Here is a 26,932-nt window from a genome sequence, read left to right as displayed (position 1 = left end):
ACTAGAAGACATGCCGCTCCTCAGCCTGAAGTTGTAAATATGGGTCAACCCCAAGCTGTTATGCCAGATCAAGTGCAAGAACAAGTAGTTCATGATGCTCCTTCACCAGTGCCAGCTGCCGTGCCTATTGTTACCCTACCTGCAAACGCAGTGGTGAGGTTTTTGATTGTGTTAGAGGTATTAGTACCAACTCAGGGTGGACTTCCAGCTCCCCAGGCTACTTCGCAGGCGCAAGCACAAGTTCAACTGAATATTGTAGCTCCTCAGATAGCCCCTCAGCAGGTTGTTCAGCTAGTTGCAAATACAGGGCAATCTAAGGATCTTAAGAATTTCATGAATCTTAAGCCACTAGAGAGTTTGATGCTACACAGGCTTCTATTGAGCCGCAAAAGTTCACTGAGCATTGTTAAAAGATACTAACTACATTGGGGCTGAAGGAGACTCGTGGGGTGGAGTTTGCTACTTTTCTATTTTCAGGATCTGTAGAGTCATGGTGGAATTCAGTTCAGAGAGGTAGACAAGCAGGGTTGCCACCTATTACTTGGTCAGAGTTTTCAGTTATGTTTATGGATATGTTTGTTACATTGAGCAAACAAGACGACATGAGACGTCAGTTTGAGAAACTGCGCCAGGGTACTATGATAGTTATAGAGTATGATGCTAAATTTACTGAGTTAGCCACGTATGCATACTTTCTGGTTGCAGATGAGCATGAGAAGGTGAGAAGATTCGTGAATGGGCTTGAGCATCGTTATCGTGGTCCGGTGGTTAGGGATGTCCGAGGTGATTCCTACGAAAAGGTAGTTGATACTGCTCTCTGTTACGAGTCCTATCAGGAGAGGGACATATGGCCGAACGAGAAAGTAAAAGGGCTCGTAGCACCGGCGGGTTTAGTGGAGCTCCATCTGGGGGCAAGAGTGGTTTTAACTGTGGGAAGTCCAGGCCTACTCAGTTAGAGTCAGTGGTGCAGTCTTCTGGGAGTACGTTTCCGGTAAAGCAAGGTTAGCAACAAACGCATGGGAAAGATAACAATTCGTTTCAGTTCGGACAGTATCCGAGATGTTATACATGTGGTAGGAACCACTATGGTCGTTGCTTTGGTATTATGGGTGCTTGTTTTACTTGTGGTGAAAACATACATATCGCTAAATATTGTCCGAAGGGTAATTCTAGTAATAGTCAGGCTGTTATACAGCCACAAAGAACTTGCTATAGTTACGCAGACTCAGACTCAACCAACTAGAGCCGCTCCACAAGGTGTCCACGGACATAATAGACAAGGTGTTCAGGATGCGGGTGGAGCACCGAGATTCTTTGCAATGACCAGACAGGATGCTGAGGCATCTAATGTGGTAGTTACACGTATTATTACTATCAGTTTCCATTGGTCTTATACTTTTATTGACACATGTTCTACGTATTTGTATTTGTCCTTATCTTTAGCTTTAAATTTAGAACGGCAAGCCAAATCCCTTAATGTGCCATATGTGGTGACAATTCTAGTGGGGGAGACTATATTTGTGGATAGAGTATATAGTGAAGGTGTGATATTCGATCAGGCAGGGATACCGTAGTCTCTCTACTAATATTGCCGATGTGTGACTTTAATGATATTATGTGGATGGACTGATTAGTGGGCCCAAACAATACCAATGCTAAAGAGAACAAGGTTAATAGTATTCTTTTATAAAATTCACCCTGGGTATGAAGCTACATATTTTGTATCTTCTGAACTGAAGTGGCGGTGTTGAAAGACGGAGCAAACATTGAAAGTTGCTACTATTAGTTTTCTTAGTACCATAGAAATTAATTATTATTTTTTCCTTTACTTTACTCGTTCTTTCGGTTACCAAATTAGGCCATTGACAGTTTTATAAGGATTTTAATAGATACAGTCAAACCTCTCTATAACAGACTCGTTTGTTCCGAATATTTTTGGATGTTATAGCGAAGTACTGTTATATAGAACATATATTATAACATAACATGCAAATTGGTTCCGAAAAAGCTTAGCTTTTATAGTGAAATATTATTATATAGGAATAGTGTTATAGAGAGGTCTAACCATGTTACTTACAATATCTAGTGATCGACGGTATCCAGCAACTAATTTGCTAGAGGATCTTTGCGGAACGATGACGTTTTATTTTGCTTAAGGAAAAGCTAAAGATGGCAACGCTTTTCTTGCTATAATTTCATTAACTGTAGGTATTAGTATATAGAATTATACTTGAAACATGAGTTATTAATATATAGAATTATACATTAAATAATCGGTTGGGTAGTGAAATATTTATACATTAAGTGTATTATTTAAGGTGTAAAATCTTAAAGTTTAGCATAAGCTTGAATTAAGAAAAAATTTGTATTAGACCTGACTAGCATAATTGACATCGTTAATCAATATTCTGATTAACGATAGAGGATATTGAGGAAGAAGACACGACAAAATTGAATATCAAAGGTATCAAACATATCCAATTAAATGATGAAGATCGAAATCTAATGTATATTCTCCTTGGAAACACTCCCTAATAATCAAATTAATTGGGAAGCGTATACAACACCAATACCTAAAGGAGAAAATCATCAAGCTATGGAAACTCACAGAAGCATTCCCTCTGACCGACCTAGGCCATGTCTACTTTGTGATAAAGTTCACCAAAGAAGAAAACAAGATCCAAGCTCTACAAAATGGACCTCGGTTCATTAATGGACAATTCATGTCCGTTAAACAATGGGATTCAATTTTTTTTTACAGGAATAGAAAAACATATTCACACCGCCGTATGGGTACGCCTACCACAACTACCTACGGAATTCTATGATGAAATAATACTACAGAAGATTGGAAATTCTATTGGAAAATTACTAAAAGTTGATGCATGCACCAGTGCAACACTAAGGGGCCGCTATGCAAGACTATGTGTAGAGCTTCCGCTGGAGAATCCTGTCCAACCAAGCATTTTAATTGGATCTCATCTCCAACAATTATCTTATGAAGGGAAAATATTTTGTGCAAAAAATGTGGACGACTAGGGCACATTGACCCCTCCTGCCCCTACATCCAAAAGAACCCAGTAGCCATGGAAAACCAAAACTCATACGAAGAACAACATCTACCAAATGATACTTGGCACACAGTTTCTTTTCCAAAAAGAAGAAACTGCACAAATCAAGGAAGATAGAGAAGCTACAACCATTACCAGAAGAACAACTCTGTGATGCCTCCTCAAATTCCAAAACAGGTATAGACGTTAAAATTTTTGATGTGGCATCAGGTAAGTATCTTAACACTCAAAAACTTTTTTATAAAAAAAAAACAATCGACTTTAATACTGCATCTTCGTCTTCAAAGCCCTCATTAATTAACTATAACAAAACTTCTTCTTCCTAAGATTTTGAAACTCAAAAGTCTTGGCTCACATGTCCCAATCAGTCGCGCCTCTAAGGCATATTCCCACAAAAGAGGAAGTTAATAGCATTCATACCTCTAATAAATTCTCCTCTTTAATGGAGGAAGACATTGATCCCCCCAATTCTGAGACTCTAACGGATGAACTTAGAGACAAACATTCTCCCAAATCCACCTCTTCGATACTCCCTAGGCAACCTTTATCACCAAATGCCACACAAGCCAATTCGGAACTGCCACATGGCACATGAAAATCATGCAACACACTAAACCTTAACCTACTGACAGCTAACCTAACTACTAATACAAATCTAATTGTTTAACAAAATCTTCAACCAACCCATAATTTTGAAAGTCGTATGAATTGACCGTAATTCGAATTGTGTGAAGACGACTCCGAAATAGAATTTTGACGGTTCTAATAGCTCAGTATGGTAATTTTAGTCTTAATAGAGTGTTCAAATATTGATTTGGAGGTCAGTAGGTCATTTCGGCGTTAATTGGCAAAGTTGAAAAATTGGATGATTTTGGAAATGTTTGACCGGGAGTGAAATTTTTGATATCTGGTTCGGATTCCGATTCAGGAAGTTGAAATAGGTCCGTAATGTCAATTGTGACTTGTGTGCAAAATTTGAGGTCAATCAGACTTGATTTGATAGGTTTTGGTATCAGATGTGGAAGTTAGAAGTTCTAAAGTTCCTTAGGCTTGAATCGATATCCAATTCGTGTTTTTAGCGTTATTTGATGTGATTTAAAGGCTCAACTAAGTCCCTATGATATTTTAGGATTTGTTGGTATATTCGGACGGGATCCCAGGGGTCCCGAGTTTGTATCGGATTTGAGTAACTTTGGTATGGGTGAACTCGATATCAAATGGATGTTCGTATTTTGTAACTTTTACCCGATTTCGAGAAGTGAGCCCGGGTCAACCTTTTGGGGCAATTTTCTAATTCCTTGTTAAAGTCATAATTTTATTATTTAGACTAGTTTCTTATAGTTATATTTATAGTATGTAATTGCTTTTGGCTAGATTTGGGTCATTCGGAGTAGGAAAATCAAGGGAAAGACTTTCTTATTGATTGATTGAGCAAGATTTGAAGTAAGTGACTTGTCTAACCTTATGTGGGGGAAACTCCCCTTAGATTTTGGTACTATTATGGTAGTTGCAGTACGTGAAGGCCGTGTACGCGAGGTGACAAGTGCGTACTCGGGTTAAATATTAAAAATCTAGTTCTTGTTGAGTAGTTTTTTTTTAATCCCTTAACGGAGTTACTTTGGCATGTGTAGTCATCATGTTTAGCCTAATGTCACATGTCTACGTGTCTTATCTCTTACTTGCAATTTGTGCAGCATGCTTAGTTGGATTACCTGCTTCCTTGATTTTGTATTCAGTCTTTAACTGTAGGATTTCTTGCTGTAAATTTCACTGTCCCATTGGTTATCTGTTGCATATTTACTTTTGGGACAATAAGGCGGTACCTCGGGAGCGCCCCTGCTGTGTATTTACTTTTGTGACTACGAGGCGGTATCTCGGGAGCGTCCCTGTTTTATATTTACTTTAGGGACTACGAGGCGGTATCTCAGGAGCGCCCCTATTGTGTATTTACTTTTGGGACTACGAGGCGATACCTCGGGAGCGCCCCTGTTGTTTACCTCTATTTTCCGTGTTGTTATCTTTCTAAAATTTCTCATTGTTCACTTCTCAGTGATTTCATTATAATATTATATCTTCTGCCTTGTTACCTATTGTTTCCAGTAGAGCTCCGACCTGACCTCGTCACTACTCTACTAAGGTTAGGCTTGGCACTTACTGGGTACCGTTGTGGTATACTCATACTACGCTTCTGCACATGTCTTTGTGCAGATCCTGGTGCATCTTACCAGCCCTGATATTAGTACGCGGTGTTGCCGCTTGGAGACTTTAAGGTATACCTGCCCGCGATCGCAGGCCTCGGAGTCCCCTTCTATTCCGTTCTTCTCTTATTTATTTATATTTTGATAGACAGTGATGTATAGGATTATTCAGTACTATACTTAAAGCTTGTGACTTATATCTCATCAGGTTTTGCAATTTTATGTATTGAGTTTTGGTAGATTCCTTTTATGAAATTGTTGGGATGTTCAAGTTTTAATCTCTTATCTAATGTTTTCGCGTATTGTTTAGGCTTACCTAGTCTTAGAGACTAGGTGCTGTCACGATACCCCATGGAGAGAAATTTGGGTCGTGACAAGTTGGTATCAGAGCTCTAGGTTCATCGGTGTTATGAGTCACAAGCAGGTTTAGTAGAGTCTCGCGGATCGGTATGGAGACGTCTGTACTTATCTTGTAATTTCCAACTTGACTTGGACTTAGGGCTTTCCTTACACCCCACATCACTTATAATATGCCTCGTACACTTATTATCAAATCCAATTGATATCCATTATATTAATAGTCCTCGTCTGCATACAAAATAATATAATTAGCACACATCATCTTTCTTACTAGCACTTAAGTACTTCGAAATTTTCCGGGGTGTTACATGTGTATGCCACCGTGGACTCGTCGGGGTGTTTGATTAATTTTTTTCACTGCCACTTATGACAAGTCCTTAGTATGAATTGTGTTAAAGATATAAGTGTGTGATGTTAAATATAGTTTGGACCTTATAGAGTAATTATATGGTGAAAGAATTTATGTGCATATTATTTCTGTACTCGTTGTGTGTTTGTATTTTCTAGCACTTGTTCTAGAGGTATTCAGAGTGGCGGGTTGAGGATCTTACTGGGTTATATTTACGTATAATTCACTCCTTACCTGCATGTCCATAGAGATACTGTTGCTGAGGACGAGGCTAGTGGCAAATGAGTTTGTTGAGTGGATTCTATTGCTGAGGTGAGCCGCCGCATTCTTTGTGGAGGCCGCTGTTTCACCTTTACCTATCTTATGTTTATTATTTCTTTTAGGGTTTGCATGCCCGTCAGTTAAAGTCCTATTACTCTATTAGATGCTCCATGGTCTTAGTATAAAATTTGGGTTAGAGATTATTATTTGAGTACTCATTAGATTTTATTAATAACTTATAATTTTGGTTGGATAATTATTTTGCATTTAATAATTTTTACTGCTCTTGGACTTATACGTATTTCTCTCAAGGCTTATATAAAAGGTTAAGAGTACATGACTTGATTCACTTAATGAGTGATCTTAGCTGGGTGCCAGTCACGTCTTGGGGTAGTTTGGGACGTGACAAAACTGGTATCTGAGCTTAGGCTTTAAGTCCAAAGTCATGGAGCAGTGTTAAGTAGACTCTTGTTCATGAGTATGTTGACGAGCGCAAAACACACACTTAAATTGTGTTCGCTAGTCAAAGATAGTATAGTATAATATCGTGTCCACAGGGATCAGATTTAAATAGTATTCTCATAGTTTCCATCTTGATTGCTTTCTAGGAGGATCGACAGTTGAGATTTATATGATTAATATTAAAATTAATTAAGAATCTAGAGCTAATTGACTAATGACAATCGAAGCAAGGCCTAAGCAAAGGAAGATATCAATGGGAGAAAATGGGGTTTTGATAGGATAGGTGCAAGATAATTGTCTGGGATTTAACTCTAGATAATTCACTTCTAATGTTCAAGTGAGTCTCTCGAATTCACTTAATTATCATTACAATTGTTTAGTACAAAGTCCTCTCTCGATTAAGTCTCAACCTCTCAATATGAACCAATTTAAGCTCTGTGAAGATATGTAAGAATGCGTAATTGATAGGTCTTTAGGAGAACCTCTCTCGATTATCCTCCTAACTGGGTTTAATCAATGATTCAACTAGCCTCTTTCAATTACGTAGAAGAATCTATGAACTCAACCAACAATATAATGTAAAGATATCACAAGTTATGCCTCTTTCGATTACAAGAACAAGTGAATATAAATGCAATAATTAAATCTTCCAAAAATGATTCAAATACATAAAAATAGAGTTATAATCCACAAACAATCATCAATACACCAAATTAATCAAAACCCAAAAGGATCTACTCCATAGACATGGAGAAGTTCTTCACAAATATAACTAAAGTATAGGAAAACATAAATTTAATCCAAACCCGGATCTTGAGTGAGGAAGGAATGATCAAATCCTTGTGCTTGTGTTCTTTTCAAGCCTCCTTAGGTCGAAATTGTGTCAAAAATTCCTCTATAATGGTGTTTTGGTGTATTCAAGCCGCCCCTAAAATAAATCCCGAACAAAACTACCCTTTTTTAGGCGTAAATAGAAATTAGCTCTAGAAAAAATACACAGGCGCGCCGCATGGGGCGACGCGTTGTGCGGGGCAATAATGGGGATTTCCAGGGGACTCAACATTTGAAGATGCAGACAAAATTTGTACAGCCGCGCCGCATGGGGAAATGCACTGCGCACCGCATTAATGGAGGAATTCGGAAACGTTCAATGTTTTATCTCTGATGAACGACATAGGCAAAAGGTTTGTCCCCCACGTAGGCAGACATCAATTTTGAACATAGAATGTGAATTCTTTGCTTCTGCCAAACATTTTCATGCCAATTGTGACGTGGCATCCTTGTTATATTTCTTTGACAATTTTTTCTCATTTTTCCTATGTATACTCGGTCCTCGACCCCCGAAATCCTTTGGGCTTTTACTTAAACTTCAAAGCTCCAAATAGCTCAAATTAGCTCCACAATATCTACATAATCGGAATCACTCCTACAAGGCATAAAACACATAATAAGTACTAAACCCTAGTGATTAAAGCTCAAACATAATAAAAGTACAGTGAATTAGAGTGCAATAAGCGACTAAAATGCGGGATTATAGCCTACCATCATATGTAGGCGCCCATACTTATGATTTTGAGGCTACTAAGCATTTAGGGTGTTTTTCCTTATTTCATTCCGTGATCGTGCATTGAAATAACTTGAGTTTGACTTTGGAGTATTTCTTAATGGTTAGGGGACACACACCCTCATCTGCTGGACGTGGTACTACCCGAGGTGGTGGTCAAGTTGGGGCTCATCAGACTAGAGCTCGGACTAGAAGACATGCCGCTCCTCAGCCTGAAGTTGTAAATATGGGTCAACCCCAAGCTGTTATGCCAGATCAAGTGCAAGAACAAGTGGTTCATGATGCTCTTTCACCAGTGCCAGCTGCCGTACCTATTGTTACCCTACCTGCAAACGCAGTGGTGAGGTTTTTGATTGTGTTAGAGGTATTAGTACCAACTCAGGGTGGACTTCCAGCTCCCCAGGCTACTTCGCAAGCGCAAGCACAAGTTCAACTGAATATTGTAGCTCCTCAGATAGCCTCTCAGCAGGTTGTTCAGCTAGTTGCAAATACAGGGCAATCTAAGGATCTTAAGAATTTTATGAATCTTAAGCCACTAGAGAGTTTGATGCTACACAGGCTTCTATTGAGCCGCAAAAGTTCACTGAGCATTGTTAAAAGATACTAACTACATTGGGGCTGAAGGAGACTCGTGGGGTGGAGTTTGCTACTTTTCTATTTTCAGGATCTGTAGAGTCATGGTGGAATTCAGTTCAGAGAGGTAGACAAGCAGGGTTGCCACCTATTACTTGGTCAGAGTTTTCAGTTATGTTTATGGATATGTTTGTTCCATTGAGCAAACAAGACGACATGAGACGTCAGTTTGAGAAACTGCACCAGGGTACTATGATAGTTATAGAGTATGATGCTAAATTTACTGAGTTAGCCACGTATGCACACTTTCTGGTTGCAGATGAGCATGGGAAGGTGAGAAGATTCGTGAATGGGCTTGAGCATCGTTATCGTGGTCCGGTGGTTAGGGATGTCCGAGGTGGTTCCTACAAAAATTTAGTTGATACTGCTTTCCGTTACGAGTCCTATCAGGAGAGGGACATGGCCGAGCGAGAAGGTAAAAGGGCTCGTAGCACCGACAGATTTAGCGGAGCTCCATCTGGGGGCAAGAGTGGTTTTAACCGTGGGCAGTCTAGGCCTACTCAGTCAGAGTTAGTGGTGCGGTCTTCTGGGAGTACGTTTCCGGTAAGGCAAGGTTAGCAACAAACGCATGGGAAAGATAACAATTCGTTTCAGTTCGAACATCATCCGAGATGTTATACATGTGGTAGGAACCACTATGGTTGTTGCTTTGGTATTATGGGTGCTTATTTTACTTGTGGTGAAAACATACATATCGCTAAATATTGTCCGAAGTATAATTCTAGTAATAGTCAAGCTGTTATACAGCTACTAAGAACTACTATAGTTAAGCAGACTCAGACTCAACCAACTAGAGCCGCTCCACAAGGTGCCCGCGGACATAATAGACAAGGTGCACAAGGTGTTCAGGAAGCGGGTGGAGCACCGAGATTCTTTGCAATGACCAGACAGGATGCTGAGGCATCTAATCTGGTAGTTACACGTATTATTACTATGAGTTGCCACATGGCTTATACTTTTATTGACACAGGTTCTACGTATTCGTATGTATCCTTATCTTTAGCTTTAAATTTAGAACGGAGAACCGAATCCCTTAATGTGCCATACGTGGTGGCAATCCTAGTGGGGAAGACTATATTTGTGGATAGAGTATATAGTGAAGGTGTGATATTCGATCAGGCAGGGACACCGTAGTCTCTCTACTAGTGTTGCCAATGTCTGAGTTTAATGATATTATGTGCATGAACTGACTTGTGGGCCCAAACAATACCAATGCTAGAGAGAACAAGGTTAATAGTATTCTTTTATAAAATTCACCCTAGGTATGACTAGCTACATACTCTGTATCTTCTGAACTGAAGTGGCGGTGTTGAAAGACGGAGCAAACATTGAAAGTTGCTACTTAGTTTTTTTAGTACCAGGTATAGAGATTAATTAATTTTTTTCCTTTACTTTACTCGTTCTTTCAGTTACCAAATTAGGCCATTGACAGCTTCGAAAGGATTTTAATAGATAATTGAGATAGAAATAAAGTTGCTTACAATTATCTAGTGATCTACGGTATCCAGCAATTAATTTGATAGAGGATCTTTGCGGAACGATGGCGTTTTATTTTGCTTAAGGAGAAGCTAAAGATGGCAACGCTTTTCTTGCTATAATTTCATTAAATGTAGGTATTTATATAGAATTATACTTGAAACATGAGTTATTAATATATAAAATTATACATTAAATAATGTGTTGGATAGTGAAATATTTATACGTTGAGTGTATTATTTAAGGTGTAAAATATTAAGGTTTAGTGTAAGCTTGAATTAAGAAAAAATTTGTATTAGACCTGACTAATATAATTGAAATCGTTAATCAATATTCTATATAGATTTAGTCCATTGGAGGTTGTTTGGTTGGTGTTTTAGAAGTCGCAAGGTTGGAAAACTTGTCACTGGCGAGGTAAGTGAGACTTTAAGTTTTGATACTTGCTTTTCCAAATCCGTTTTGAAAGTATGTTTTGTCTGCATGTGTTGGGACGAGCGTGTGCTTGGCAAAATCGGTGGTCTATGACTAGCCGTAAATATATATTATTTTGTAAAAAAGCTGAAATTATTTATTAAATGATTTGTGGTGTGGCGTAGCCTCGTGCTATGGCGTTGGGGCGATAGAAATTATTTCTTCGCTGCCGTAATATATTTGGGGCATTGTGTATGCCGCCGTGATAGATTTGGGACATTGTGTATGCCGCCGTGGACTCATCGGGTTGTTTGATTAATTTTCTTCACTGCCGCTTATGACAAGTCCTTAGTATGAATTGTGTTAAAGATATAAGTGTGATGTTAAATATTAGTTTGGATCTTATAGAGTAATTATATGGTGAAAGAATTTATGTGCATATTATTTTTGTGCTCGTTGTGTGTTTGTATTTTCTAATACTTGTTCCAGAGGTATTCAGAGTGGCGGGTCGAGGATCTTACTAGGTTATATTTACGTATAACTCACTCCTTACCTGCATGTCCATGCAGATACTGTTGTTGAGGACAAGGCTAGTGGCAAACGAGTTTGTTGAGTGAATTCTATTGCTGAGGTGAGCCCCCCTTCATGGAGGCCGCTGTTTCAGCTCTACCTATCTTATGTTTATTATTTCTTTTGGGGTTTGCATGCCCGACAGTTAAACTCCTAGTACTCTATTAAATGCTCCATGGTCTTAGTATAAAATTTGAGTTAGAGATTTATTATTTGAGTACTCATTAGATTTTATTAATAACTTATAATTTTAGTTGGATAATTATTTCACATTTTTAATGTGTTTGGACTTGTACGTATTTCTCTCATGGCTTATATAAAAGGTTTAGAGTACATGAATTGGTTCGCCTGGCGAGTGATCTTAGCTGGGTGCTAGTCACGTCTTGGGGGTAGTTTGGTACGTGATAAATTTTAAGAAAAAAATATATTTGAAACATGTGTCTAAAACAAGTTATAGACATTTGTGTGATTATAAATCATCTTCTAAGGGAAGATGAAAAGCTTAAAGTTAAATTGTTTATAAATAATGAAGTATGTCATCATTTAAACATCTTCTCCTCCTCCCCTAAATAGTAATAAAAATAAAAAATAAAACAAAAAAAATTATAAAATAATTTTGTTCAGTGGATGAAGGTAAAGGGTATATTATGACAAAAATGATCCTATTTATGAGTTGATCTCCAACCCCAGAAAATAAGAAAGGAAAAGTAATTGACTAAAAATAAAAGGTTAAACATACACTGAGGTCTTAATGTAGTTTCAAATATTACCATAAAGACCTCTCGTACAAATTTGTGATATTTTTCCTTAAAATAAATAAGGTTTTTTTATATATATACAGCCGGTCATATTAATTATTTACTTTTTCTAGCCATATACATAGATTATATATTAATTATACACAATTATACATATGCAATACATAAATTATGCATATATTATACATTCACCGGCTATTTTTAGTTTAAGTGCTAGGGTGAAGGGCTATTTGGGTTAATTCTTTTAATAAATAAAAAGAGCAACTGTGGGCCTATGATAAAATGTTTCGGCCTAGTCTATGTGTTCTAAAATCATGAAATCGTATCCAGCAAACATTTTAAAAGGCAACTATGCAAGATAAATGTTTGAATGGCCGATGTAAACAATCAACGTGACATTCAACTTACATTAACCTACCAAATCACATAGGTCAAACGGAAATTTCATTAAAAGCTTCACTATATATATATACACAATTGTGAGGTTTAGAATTATTCAAAGTATCATAAGTTTCATCTTAATTCTTGATCAAGCTCTTCTTGCTTTAAACAATATGGTGCTATTTACTGAGCTTACTACAGCAGCTATAATTTTCCTTATATCACATATTCTCATTTCAACTCTTCTTTCAAAAACTACCGGCCGCCGCCGTCTCCCACCGGGCCCAAGGGGGTGGCCGGTGATCGGCGCACTACCATACTTAGGAGCCATGCCACATGTTTCACTTGCAAAAATGGCCAAAGAATATGGACCTGTTATGTATTTAAAAGTTGGCACATGTGGCATGGCTGTTGCTTCTACTCCTGATGCTGCTAAAGCATTCTTGAAAACACTTGATATCAACTTCTCCAATCGTCCACCTAATGCAGGTGCTTATTAATTCTCAATATTCTAAAATTAATTAGTAAATGAATTCATATGGCTTTTGTTGTATAGGCTTACCTTGTGATCTTCTAGATGCAAGGATTATTGATTATTTTTTTTATATTATCCAATATTCTAAACAATGGCGAATCCGCAGCTCTTGTGTAACAGTTTCATCCGATCTCAGTATTTTTGACACAAACCGTAAATATATGTGTGAAAATCTACTAAACTTTCAACAAATACTAGATCTAGACTCATAATTTAAAAGTATAATGAGTTTAAAGTTAAGTCGAATTTATTAAATTTAAATCATGAATATGTTAGGCCTATTCTAGAATTTCTTTTGTACTTTCTAGGTGATTAGTCTTATCTTGATGTAAGTTTAGAATTAACGTTTGGTACATATAAATACGTCAATGTATTTGTCATTTGGTATCAACTGAACTAAATAAAAGGTTCTTTCCCACAGAAATTTTCTCTTATTTTTCCTCTAACAATTTACTATATTTTTTCCTCTAAACAGGCGCCACCCACTTGGCCTATAATGCACAAGACATGGTTTTTGCACACTATGGACCACGTTGGAAATTGCTAAGGAAATTGAGCAACTTGCATATGCTAGGGGGAAAAGCTTTAGAAAATTGGGCAAATGTTCGTGCTAATGAGCTAGGACACATGCTAAAATCGATGTCCGAAATGAGCCGAGAAGGCGAGCGGGTGGTGGTGGCGGAGATGTTGACATTCGCCATGGCGAATATGATAGGACAAGTGATATTAAGCAAGCGAGTTTTCGCGAAAAAAGGTGCTGAGGTTAATGAATTTAAGGATATGGTGGTGGAGTTAATGACAGTAGCAGGGTATTTTAACATTGGAGATTTTATTCCTTTATTAGCTTGGTTGGATTTACAAGGAATTGAAAGAGGAATGAAGAATTTACACAAGAAGTTTGATGCTTTGTTAACAAAGATGTTTGATGAACACAAGGAAACTAGCTATGAACGTAAAGGGAAAGAGGATTTTCTTGATGTTGTTATGGCAAATAGGGATAATTCTGAAGGCGAAAGGCTCAGTACAACTAATATCAAAGCACTTTTGCTGGTATGTTACTCTAAATACTTATGCCATCTAAATTTACTTGAAACAACCTTACTTGAAAAATGGATGAAAAAGAGCATATATATCAATCTTTTATATCATCCGATTAAGTTTGACCGTAACAATATATAATTTTTGTAATAAACCTATGGTAACTTGAAAAATAGGGTAAAACCTGCTATATCCGATTAAATTAAATGTGCTTTTAGTGTAATTTTCTTTGCTTATTCAGTATATATTAATAAAATTCTTGCATATATTATGTTTAGCTTATCACAAAATAGGTACTCCAATAAAGAAAGCAACACAAATAGTATTTTTTTTAATCATTTAGAGTCTATGCAGTAATTAATTTCATTTAAACATCGTTTAGTCAGTAACATTTTAGTCTTAATTTTTCACAGTGAATGATCACGTAACAGTACCCTGGCTGTCTCGTTAACTGAAATGATTTTTTCAGTAGTAGCTTTTTTCAGTGACAGTTAGTTGTTAAAAAAACTACTATAAATAGAAAAGGTCTTTATTTAATATCTACATTTATTTTTCTTCTATAGGGACTTTAATTTTCTTTCTTTGACAAAATTTTGTTATCAGAATTTGTTCACCGCTGGTACAGACACTTCTTCTAGTGCAATAGAATGGGCACTTGCAGAAATGATGAAAAATCGAAGAATTCTGAAAAAAGCACAAGCAGAAATGGATCAAGTTATTGGAAGAAATAGGCGTTTACTTGAATCTGATATCCCAAATCTTCCTTATCTACGAGCAATTTGCAAAGAAACATTTCGAAAACATCCATCTACACCATTAAATCTCCCTAGAATCTCGAACGAACCATGTGAAGTGAATGGTTATTACATACCAAAAAACACTAGATTGAGTGTTAATATTTGGGCGATTGGAAGAGATTTTGATGTGTGGGAAAAACCACTAGAGTTCAATCCTGAAAGGTTCTTGAGTGGGAAAAACGTGAAGATTGATCCAAGAGGGAACGATTTTGAGCTAATTCCATTTGGTGCAGGACGAAGAATTTGTGCAGGAACAAGAATGGGAATAGTAATGGTAGAGTATATATTGGGAACTTTGGTTCATTCATTTGATTGGAAATTACCAAATGATGTTATTGATCTTAATATGGAGGAAGCTTTTGGATTAGCTTTGCAGAAAGCTGTCCCTCTTCAAGCTATGGTTACTCCAAGATTAACTTTGGATGTTTATGCACCTTAGAATTTGATTGGTGCCTCTTATTTAATTTGGTTTCAATTTTGGAATTTGGTGCTTGCTATTATAGACTATTGATAATGCTACCTTGAAGATTTTTTTTTTTTTTTGGTTCTTATAATATGTTTGGCTTCTTCTAATTCTGTCTTTGTGAAAATCTTGATGTTTTTCTGGATTATTTGCTTTGTCGTCAGTTGGTACTTTTTCTATATATCCATGTGAGTCGGACATATTGCAAGGAGATAATAACAAAGTTGGAATTTTTTTTCTTCTTGTATTGGAATTGCAGGCCTAAAGACTTTTGATCCATTTCATAATATTCAGAAAATCTTATAAAATAAAGCATTAGTATGATGTAATTATGGGGCTATCTCCTTATAACTTTTCTAATGAGGAAGATTAGACATATCCTGTTAACAAAATCCACTGAGTAGATGCCGAAATATCCATTTGGGTTTGAGATTTTAATACTAGAACGAAGTTATTTTTAAAGACATTTTAAAAATTGCATAAAAGCTAGGAATTAACAAAATAGAAATGATTCAATGAATTTTATTTCACAAAAGATCAGATCAATCTCTTAAATTTCTTATTTTCTCTTTTCATTCTTATTCAAGCTGTAACAGAAGTGCGACTACATCTATGTTTAAATATCTTATCTAGACTTTCAGGCCTCATCCAGTAATTATTTTTGAGTTCTTTGAGATCTTTACACAAATTAACAGTCGGATTCACTATATATTTTTTATAGTCGGTATACGTAGATTATATATTAATTATACATAGGTCATACATGTATTATACATTCGCTGTCTCTTTTTAGTTTAAGCGCTTGGTTGGATAATTATTTAATTCTTTTCTTTTGATATCTTTACACAAAAATAGCCGGCCAAATTTACTATTTACTTTTTTTAGCTGTATACATCCGCTTTTGGTTTAAGCGTTGGTGGACGACCATTTATGTTAATTCTTTATTTTTGTTGTCTTTACACAAATAGCCAGCTGAATTTACTATTTAATTTTTTTAATCGGTATATATAATTATATACGGGTTATACATGTATTGTACACCCTCGATTATTTTTAATTTAAGCGGTTAAGTAGACTGCTATTTAGATTAATTCTTTTTTAAAGGGAAATGAACAAACTGTCGGGCGAGAAACGAAACGAAATGCCAATAAAGTTCAGTAAATGTTGGGCTACATCTTCCGGCCCATATAATCTGGTCTCGAACTGGTGACCTCGAATCTCAAGCCCACTTGGAAGGGGTACTCTCCCGCGCTTCCCCTCATGAAAATAAATGAGGAATTTACATAGAATACAATTTTTTTAATATTTATTTAAATTTTCTACACTATTTTCATAAAATTACATCTAATATAATTTATTTTAAAAATTTATAACTTTTTATATCCCTAATATATCTGTCCTAAAATTCTCTCACTTAAAATGTATCCTAATATCTTTCTCTTAAGATTCTCTCTCACCTAAAAGTATCTATCATATCAATTTCCCCCAATTTCTGCATATTTTCTTATACAAAATTGTATATTTTATATAATTAAAATATATAATAATAGGTTGTATAATATATTTAATATATGGTATATAATGTCCGAACTATATAAAATATTACTTAAACATGTACAAATATATACATACATATATATATATATATATATATATATATTTCCACTAAATATACGGGAGAATGAGTTGTATAAGTCAATATACTATAAGTTTTTTAAAAAGTTCAATGGTATATAACAGCAACATACCCGTGTAACCCCATAAGTGAGGTATAGCGAGGGTAGTATGTACGCAGAAATTACCCCTACTTTCAATAAGGCATTTCCGAAAGACCCTCGGCTTAAGAAAGATAAAAGGAAGAGCAGCAGCAAGCACACCAAATAGAAACCGAAGCAAAAATACAAAAATACAAAACTAAAATGGAGTACTGCAATCAGAAGGTCGGAACGAAAACAACAACAACTAATCATAGAAGTCAAGGAATACGAAATACATTAATAACACTAACTCAAGTACTAAAGCTACTGTCACAGACAAGGACAATGCTAGACGACCTATCTTAACACTTTACCTTAATTCTCAACCTCCACACCATCCTATCCATGGTCATGTCCTTAGTGAGATAGAGTAACGCTATATTTTGCATAATCACCTATCCCCAATACTTCTTTGGCCTACCTCTACCTCTCCTTAGGCCCTCCAGAGCCAACATCTCACACCTTCTCATCGAAGCATACATGTCTCTCCTCTTCACATTCTCAAACCATCTAAGTCTCGCCTTCCCCATCTTGTCCTCCAAAGAGGACACACCCACATTTTCGCGAATAACTTCATTTCTAATTTTTTCTAGCCTGGTATACCGGTACATCCATCTCAATATCCTCATTTCATCCACCTTTATCTCTTGGACATGGGAGTTCTTGACTGGCCAACACTCCGCCCTACATAACATAGTCAGTCTGACCACCGCTCTATAAAACCTGCCTTTAAGTGTATGTGGCAGATTCTTATCATAAAAAAATACCTAAAGCGAGCCTTCATTTTATCCATCCCGCCCAAATACGATGTGTAATATCCTTGTCGATCTCTCTATTCCCCTGTATAACCGACCTAAGTTATTTAAAATACTCTCTCATAGGGATGATGATGTTTGGCCAAAATGCTATAGTTTTAGTACATTACTCGCCCTATATTTTGTTGGTTTAGTAATTAATTGTGCGACATTTGAGCTAAATTATGTTATTTTATGTGTAGGAGCATTGGAAGAAAGAGTCGAATGAAAGTTACACGAAAAGATGACAAAAATTCAAGAAAAGAGCACAAAACACCAAGTACCCAAGCCTGGCTACAGGCCAAGTATCCAGCTCTTTAGCCAGCTTTACCGTGCTATAGGCCAGGCGTAGCCAGCTATGTAGCCAGGCTGACCACGCTATAATCCTGGCCTCGCGAGGTCTATATCCCAGTGATCAAAAGTGCGTGAATTAAAAGACTCCGACCCGGATTTGGACTCAAGGACCTCGACCCTAACATATAAATACTCCTTAAATTAATTGATAAAGGGTTGGACATTATTTTGGAGAAGAAAAAGGCTACATGACACTGTGGAGCAAGAATCAAACGAGTTTTCCCTCTGTTTATCTCTTTACTTTGTAGTTTAGTGTCTTTGAATTTCATGATGATTATTTATACATTTACGAGTGGCTGAACTCTCTCAACTTGGGTTTGATGGAACCTATTGAAGGATGACTTTTCACTATGTTTAATATAAATTTGCCGTTGATCTTTCTCTGCTTGTTCAACTATATTTTCTTTATTGTTGATTGAAAAGCTCTCAATTAACTATGCCTATTTATTGTATACTACTCGAGAGAGAGTACACATATCGGTAGTTGTTGAACAATATTACTCCTAACGTATTTGAGAAATCAATACGGAGAGTTTAAAGGCAGGATTAAAGATAACAAAATCTTGGTGCGATCGTAGTGAACGTTGAATTAGTGCCAGCTAGTGTAGTTCTACAGGATACGTCTAGTAAATTGTGGTAGTTTCTCGAGAGAGAACTACGATACCCAAAGTACTCACGATCGGTAGAGAATACTTGAGCGAATCTATAGGAAACGTAGCGGAGGAGATTTTGACAATTGGGAAAATCAAAACCTTAGACTTTTCAAATTCTTGTCTACATCATTTGTTCTGTTAGTTATAAATTATTACATTTTAATCACTTTACCCTTAGTTAATAAAAGTCAAACCATTATTTAATATTTATGAAGGTTGATTACTTGAATTTTTGCGAAACTAGTGATTGTGATTAGTAGGTTAATTCCCTGTGGGATTCGACTCCGGATTTGTAAACTGGATTATATTTGCAATGGCGGCTAGACCTCTTAGGAGGTATAGTTGGGAGTGATCAAATGACTTGATAATCAAGCCTCACTTCTCCGTCCCCAACCTAAGTCGAACCACTGAATTCGCACTCCAAGTATTCTGTCTGGGTCCTGCTTAACTTGAAACCTTTAGACTCCAGGGTATGTGTCACGACCCAAATTTTGACTAGCCATGATGGAACCTAACCTCACTCTCTAGGTACGCCAAATAACAACAATACAATTAAATTAATATTTAGCTGACTCTAATACACTCCCCAGAGACTGGTAGTACAAATCACGAGCTTCTAAGATTTGAATTTACAAAGCTGGTATGCAATAAAATACATCATCTGTTTGAAATATACATGAACATATTAATAATTCTAAAGCTACCAAGAACAAGAGGCAGTTGTGACTGGATCGCAGGTACATCTTCAATGCTAGCTCCCGCTATGCACAACAACATCAACATCCAAAATCTACACGCAGGGTGCAGAAGTATAGTATGAGTATAACCGATCCCGTGTACTCAATAAGTAACAAACCTAACCTTAGGTTGAAAGTAGTGACGAGCTTGTACCAAGGTCAAAGTCCACACCAATACCCAGTAACATCTCATAACAATAAAATTGAGGCAATACAAAGAATAACTCAATAATAAAATGCTCAGCTCGTTCACAGTTCCGGAAAAAAATAAACATTTTCTTTTCAAGTATAATAGTAAAACTCAATTCTTTTCACTGAAATCACCAAAATATGAGTAAGTCTGAAAACTGTGATTTTTCCCAAAAACTTTCTTCCACGATAGAAAATTTCATTTTCAAATGGCATGAGGAAAGTACATCTCTATGCCTACATGTCAATGTGCATGCCAATGCAATACAACATAGTGATAAAACCATATGCATACTCTCAGAGTATCAATTCACTCAGTCCTTCCAGTCACTCAATCCTCTCAGTCACTCAGTCCTCCCAATCACTCAATCCTCACAGTCACTCATGCCCCACAGTCATTCAATCCTCCCAAATCATTCGTCACTCACGCTCGGCACTCGACACTCGCACTCAGTAGGTACCTGCGCTTACTGGGTGTGTGTACAAACTCTGAAGGGGCTCCTTTAGCTCAAGCGCTATATCAAGCCAATCATGGTATATAACAATGAAACATGCTGCGGCGCATAACTCGATCCCTTAAATATACTCACAATTAGGCCCTCGGGCTCACTCAGTCATAAATCTCTCCAGTCTCTCGGGCTAAAAAATATCATGAAAATCAGCCCAAAAATGATGATATTATGTATCAATAAATAACAACAGAGACTGAGATATGATATAAATGAATGAACATGACTGAGTTTCAAATTTCAATTTAAACAAATTCAACATCAATATGACCTCTGTGGGTCTCAATAATACTGGCATATAGCTTCAACATGATTTTAACATGATTCTCACCTCAAATTACTTTAATTACAAGGAAAATGCCAAGATAAATTTACTATAAAGTTCCACGGAATTAATTACGTCATAATTTCAACGGTGCACGCCCATACACCCATCATTTAGCATGTGCATCACCTCCAACCAAATCACATAACACATATATTCAGGGTTCATACCCTTAGCTCCAAGTTTAGAAGTGTTACTTACCTCAACAAGACAAACCCAACGTCGAGCAAGCTAATTAATACTCAAGAAATTCCATTCCGCGCGTATCCACCTCTGAATGCCTTCTTGTCTCCTCAATTCAATGGCAATGATCCGAAACTGAAATTCATCCCTTAATGATACTACGCCGATCTACTATACTAAGCAACTTCAATATACAATATCAACATCTAATGGGACCAACATTAGTAACCAATTCCATTGTTTAGGCCATTTAGACAATTTACCAAATACCTAGTGGGCATACATTTATACATTTCTTAACCATAGAATTAGTTCTTCCAACTACCATCATTTACCAACAATTAATCCCATCATCATTCTTTAACAACTTATAATCCTAAGATCACATGTGTGACCAACCATTCTCACCCAACCAATAAAATTCCATCAAATAATCACTTTTTAATTTCTACAAAAGGTATTCATTTAAATTGAGAATTTATGGCTTCCAATCACTATAGCATGAGCTCCAATACTTTATTCATACTCATATTTTCATAATAAATCCATACATGTATACATAATACTCTTACACCGAAGAATCATACTTCTTATGACCTACTTTTAATCCAAATCCCGAAATTGAAAACTAGGGTATGGAATCTTACCTCTTTGATGAAGATCTTGTAATTAGATTCCTTGGTTCTTGCAGATTGGTGCAATATTGGATGATTAGAATATTAGGTTTACTCCTTCTCTCTCTAAAATACTTTTACATCTCTCTCAAATATCAGGTTTTAGCTCAAAAATAACTTAACCCGTCTCTCTACCTGGCCTTGGGGATATTTAATAGGCTCCTACGTGCACAGCCGCGCACCTAAGGCAGAAACTCTCACATATGCGCGGCCGCACATCTAGGCGTGCATATGATACATGTCCAGTAAAATGACCATAACATTCTGTATACATATCCAAATGACGAACTGTTTGATGAGTTGGAAACTAAACTCAAAGGAATTTATTTTGATAGGTTATACACCATATAAATCTTCATATCTTGAGAGTTATACTCATTTGAAGTTAGGACTTGTGCTAACTCAGTTAAAACTTTATCCCATCATATAATTTTCAACTTGACTTAGCCTTAGGGCTCTTCTTAGACTATAAACCATTATTAATGCACCTAATACATATATTATCATGATCAATTAATATCATTCAAATTACCAGTCTTGTTCATACCCGAATTAATATAATTAACACCTGCCAATCTTCTTAATGGTCAAAACACTTCGAACATTTTTGGGGTATTACACTATGCCTCCAAATCTATAATCTCTCGTTAACACCATCTCGTGTATAGTCAATCCGGATATTATCATCTGCAAATAATATGCACCACGATACCTCTCCTTGTATGTGGCTTGTTAGCGCGTCGATCCCCAAGGCAAATAAAAATGGACTGAGAGTTGACCCTTGATGTAACCCCATTATAGTTGGGAAGTGTTCACAGTCCTCATTCTAGTGTTAGCTCCATCATACATGTCCTTAATAGCCCTAATGTAAGCCACAAGAACACCTCTAGCCTCCAAACATCTCCACATAACCTCGCTTGACACTTTATTGTAAGCCTTCTCTAAGTCAATGAATGCCATATGTAAATCCCTTTCCCTGTACTGCTCTATCAACCTCCTAACAAGATGAATAGCTACCATAGTCGAACGTCCTGGTATAAAGCCGAACTGGTTCTCAGAAATATCCACAATCCTCCTTATCCTCAGCTCCACCACCCTCTCCCAGACTTTCATAGTATGACTTAGTAACTTGATACCCCGGTAGTTGTTGTAACTTTGGATATTACCCTTGTTCTTATAAAGCGGGACCATCGTACTCCATCTCCATTCTTCGGGTATCTTCTTCATCCTAAAAATAATATTAAATAACCTAGAGAGCCACTCCAAGCCCACGCTACCCACGCTCTTCCAAAATTCTACCAGGATCTTGTCAGGACCGATCGCACTACCGCTGCTCATCTTACGCATAGCCCCCTCAACATCCTCGACTCTTATACGCCTACAATGCCCAAAGTCCTGACGACATTCAGAGTGTTCTAAGTTGCCTAGCTCATTGTTCCTATCCCCCTCTTTGTTCAAGATTTTATGGAAATAAGTCTGCCATTTACGTCGAGTAAGTGCCTTATCCAACAAAACTTTGTTATCCTCGTCCCTGATGCACTTCACTTGGTCTGGGTCACATGCCTTCCTTTCTCGTACCTTGGACAGCCTGTACACATTTTTATCCCTTCCTCTACCTCTGAGTTCTTCATACAAGCGTTCAAATGTAGCGGTCTTGGCCGCAGTAACTGCTAAATTCGATTTCTTCTTGGCCACTCATACAACTCCTTATTCGTCCTCTTCGCCTCCTCGTCCACGCTCTCCAGAAGCTTCAAATATGCCACTTTTTTGGCTTCCACTTTACCTTGAACCTTAGTATTCCACCACCAATACCCTTTACGTCCACCAGATGAGTCCCTCGAGACCCCCAAATTCTCTCTAGTAGCTTCCCTAATGCAATTCGCAGTAGCGGTCCACATACTACTCGCGTCCCCACTACTCCTCCATGCTCCTAGAGCCAGCAACTTATCTCCTAAGTCATGTGCTCTGGTTTTGGTCAAGGCTCCCCACTTGATCCTAGGTAGACCAAACACAACCCTCTTTCTTCGCTTCCTCATGATCTCTAAGTCCATGACCAGAAGCCTATGCTGAGTCGTGAGGTTCTCACTCGGGATGACCTTACAGTCCGCACACAGAACTTTTCTGAACTTTCAAAAATGAGGAGTATAATGTCAAAGAGTTAGAGAGTTATATATGGATGCAATACTCTTCTAATGAGGTAGAATTTAATGAGGAGAGAGGATAAATATGTTACAAGTTCTAATAAGATTACCACTACTGCTTTGGATAGAAGTTATTGTCCAATTATATAGGGATTCTCCCTATTTTTGAGTTTTTCATTATAGAAGTAATTTGACGTGTAACTTGTTTAGTTGTACATTATATAATATATAATTTGATTGTAATTTATATAATTAACTTGTGCAGATCATGTGTTTATGCATTACATGTGAATTTCGAATATCTATTTAAAATTGCTCAATTTTTCTCCCTTTAAATTTCTTGATCTATTCATACCCTTATTATTAGCATATTATTTCCATTTGTTCTTATCTATGATGAAGCTTCACCATAAAATGGATGATGTTTATATGTCTAAATTCTTCGAGAAAAAAATTCATATTTGCTCCTTAAGTTTTAACTAGGATATAAAATTACTCTCATATTGGAGGCCGCCAGAGATGAAGGAAAAAAATAAAAAAATTTCTTAACAGGGAAGGGAAGAGGGGTAAAGGATAGGATTATATGAAAAGTTTAATGGAGAGAAAATTTACTCAATTTAAAAATAGTATAGTGACAAATTTAACCATTTCCCCAATTCAATGAATTTAGAAGAATGCTTGTAAAGACATGAAGTTAAGGGCGATAAAAGGGAGTCTGTAAAATAAAAAGGTCACAAACTTGTGATGACCCAAAACGTAGAAATTTAATAATTATTTCTGTGTTCTGATACCTCAAATATCACCATTCATCTTTTCTCGACTTGCGTGCAAAGTCCGTAAATTTTTTGAAAATTTTTTATATGAAAAATTAATTATAGCTTTAAAACTCAATTGAGTTGACTTCGGTCAACATTTTGAGAAAATAGATCCAGGTCAATGTTTTGAAGGTTCCGGTAGGTCTGTATCGTAATTTGGGACTCGAGCGTATGCCCGAAATCGAATTCGGAGGTCCCTAGCTCAAGTTATAGCTATTTAACGGAAACTAGAAATCTTAAGGCTAAAGGTTTCCAAAGTTTGACCGCAGAGTTGACTTTATTGATATCGGACTCGGATTGAGATTTACAAAAATTGAAATATCTCTGTTATGTCATTTTAAGACTTGTGTGCCAAATTTGAAGTCATTTCAGATTCATTTAATATGTTTCAGCACGGGTTTTGTAAATTGAAAAGTTTGAACTCATAAGTCCGAATCGAGGTGTGAATTGTAATTTCGATGTTGTTTGACGTGATTTAAAACCCCGAGTGCGTCCGTATTATGTTACAGGACTTGTTGGTATATTTGAATGGGATCCCAAGTGGCTCGGTGAGTTTCGGGGTGAGTTTTGAGCGAGTCCGGGTATTTCAATACTCTTATGTTGTTCTGGAACTTTTGGAAAAGTGCGGACCGTAGAGAAAAAGTGCGGACCGCACAATTCTTCTTGCGGCCGCACTCCAGAGGAAAAGTGCGGACCACACAAATCTTCTCACGACCGCACTTCAGGAGGTTCTACAGGTTCGATTGTCCGACTTCGGAGGTTTATATCTTTTAATCTACAACGAATTTGAAGATTATTCAAACACAAAAGTTGTAGACCTTTGAATCTAGTTTCCAAAAAGGTCTAGCATTAATCATTTGGACATTTATACAGAAAGTTACGGGCATTGTACCGAAGCCTAGTAGTGCAGAGTGTTGAAGTGTGGCCACACAATTTGGAGTGCGACCGCTCAAGAAAATGTGCGGTCAGCACAATGAGGATCAAATTTTGTACTATATAACCGAGGGTTTGGGTATTATTTTACATTTGGACTTTGAGAGCTCGGTTTGTGACGATATTTCGTGGTTTTTTCAAGAAATTCATTGGGGTAAGTGTTCATTTTCTTATATTGATTATATTTCATGATTACATACTCATTTACATCATGAATCTGTGAATTTACGGAGGAAAAATCAAAATTTTATAAAATCTTCCAAAAATTTAAAATGATGATTTGAAGGTCAATTCGATGTTGGAATTCGATAATTTTTGTATGGTTGAACTCGTCCTGGAACGAGTGTTTGGATTTAGTAAGTTTTTTCGAGATTCGAGACGTGGGCCCCACTGTTGATTTTTGAGATGAATTTTGGATTTTAATTCGGAAAATTAGTAAATTGATATGGAATTACTTCCTACGATTTGTATTGAGTATATTGAGTTGTTTATGACTAGATTTGAGGATTTCAGACACTAATTCGCGAGGCAAAGGTGTATTTGAATCTTGAATTGGTTGCAAAGTGAGGTAAGTGTCGTGGTTAACCTTGACTTGAGGGAATAGAACCCTTGAATGATTTGTTATATGAAATTCATGTGAACGACGTATAGGCGAGGTGACGAGTGTCTATACGTCGTCAAATTTATTTGCTTGCATAATTATTTAAACATCATAAATTATTTTAAGACACAAATTAATTGTTATAATAATTGTTTCTCCCATATTCCTTGTCAAATATAATTTCTTGAATTCATGCAATAATTGTTACATGCTTATTTGATTTATGTGTCTTAATTACTACTTGACATTTAGCATATTAAATATGAAATTGCCTATTTTCTCCCTGATTTCCACAATTAGTTGCTACTTGTCATTACTGTTTCCTAAATAATTTATAAGTATTGTGTGCTTTGTTGCCAAATAATTTCTTACTGAATGTGGTATTTATGGGAGTATTGTTTTATTATATTTAAGAATTGTTAAATTATATTGTTGGAATGAGTTGCACGCCGCAACTGAAATGAAAAGGAATATATTGGGTGATCGGGTTGCACGCCGCAACAGATTATATTTTTAAGTTTATATTGTTGGAGCGGGTTGCACGCCGCAACAGAAATTTATTGAAGAATTATATTGTTGGAGCGGGTTGCACGCCGCAACAGAAATTGATTGAAATAATAATTGGTTATGACTGCCGAGCTGGTTTCAACTGTTGAAATGAGTTACCTGTTTTATTTTTATTATTGTTGATATTACTATGATTGCGTACATGTTAATGTAAGCGACCTGCCTTAGCTTCGTCACTACTTCGTCGAGGCTAGGCTTGGCACTTACAGAGTACATGAGGTCGGTTGTACTCATACTACACTCTGCATTTCTTGTGCAGATTGCGGAGTTGGGCCGAGCGGCGTATTTTAGATTTGCTCGGATTCAGCTACCTGTGGAGACTTGAGGTATAGCTGCACGACGTTCGCAGCTCTAAAGTCCCCTTCTACTTTAT

At 36.8% G+C, this 26,932-nt stretch overlaps 1 protein-coding gene across 1 annotated transcript; it reads left to right on the top strand.

The window, feature by feature from the left end:
• The first annotated feature begins 12,602 nt into the window (after positions 1-12,602).
• Positions 12,603-15,572, top strand: F3'5'H (flavonoid 3',5'-hydroxylase). Its single transcript, XM_016597113.2, has 3 exons — positions 12,603-12,983; positions 13,505-14,079; positions 14,671-15,572. Exons 1-3 carry the CDS (start codon positions 12,668-12,670, stop codon positions 15,301-15,303), a joined length of 1,524 nt encoding a protein of 507 aa, XP_016452599.1. The 5' UTR covers positions 12,603-12,667; the 3' UTR covers positions 15,304-15,572.
• The last annotated feature ends 11,360 nt before the right edge of the window (positions 15,573-26,932 follow it).

This window comes from Nicotiana tabacum, chromosome 9 (assembly GCF_000715075.1).
Source record: "Nicotiana tabacum cultivar K326 chromosome 9, ASM71507v2, whole genome shotgun sequence".
Taxonomy (NCBI): domain Eukaryota; kingdom Viridiplantae; phylum Streptophyta; class Magnoliopsida; order Solanales; family Solanaceae; genus Nicotiana; species Nicotiana tabacum.
The sequence above is the reverse complement of the archived record's forward strand: the minus strand, read 5'-3'. Positions and strand labels throughout refer to the sequence as shown.

What these genes read in the sequence shown, in the direction of transcription:
- F3'5'H (XM_016597113.2), top strand. Translation starts at nt 12,668, where the DNA reads ATGGTGCTATTTACTGAGCTTACTACAGCAGCTATAATTTTCCTTATA. An exon ending in CAATCGTCCACCTAATGCAG is followed by an intron (nt 12,984 to 13,504) that starts GTGCTTATTAAT and finishes TCCTCTAAACAG; the next exon opens with GCGCCACCCACTTGGCCTAT. An exon ending in ATATCAAAGCACTTTTGCTG is followed by an intron (nt 14,080 to 14,670) that starts GTATGTTACTCT and finishes TTTTGTTATCAG; the next exon opens with AATTTGTTCACCGCTGGTAC.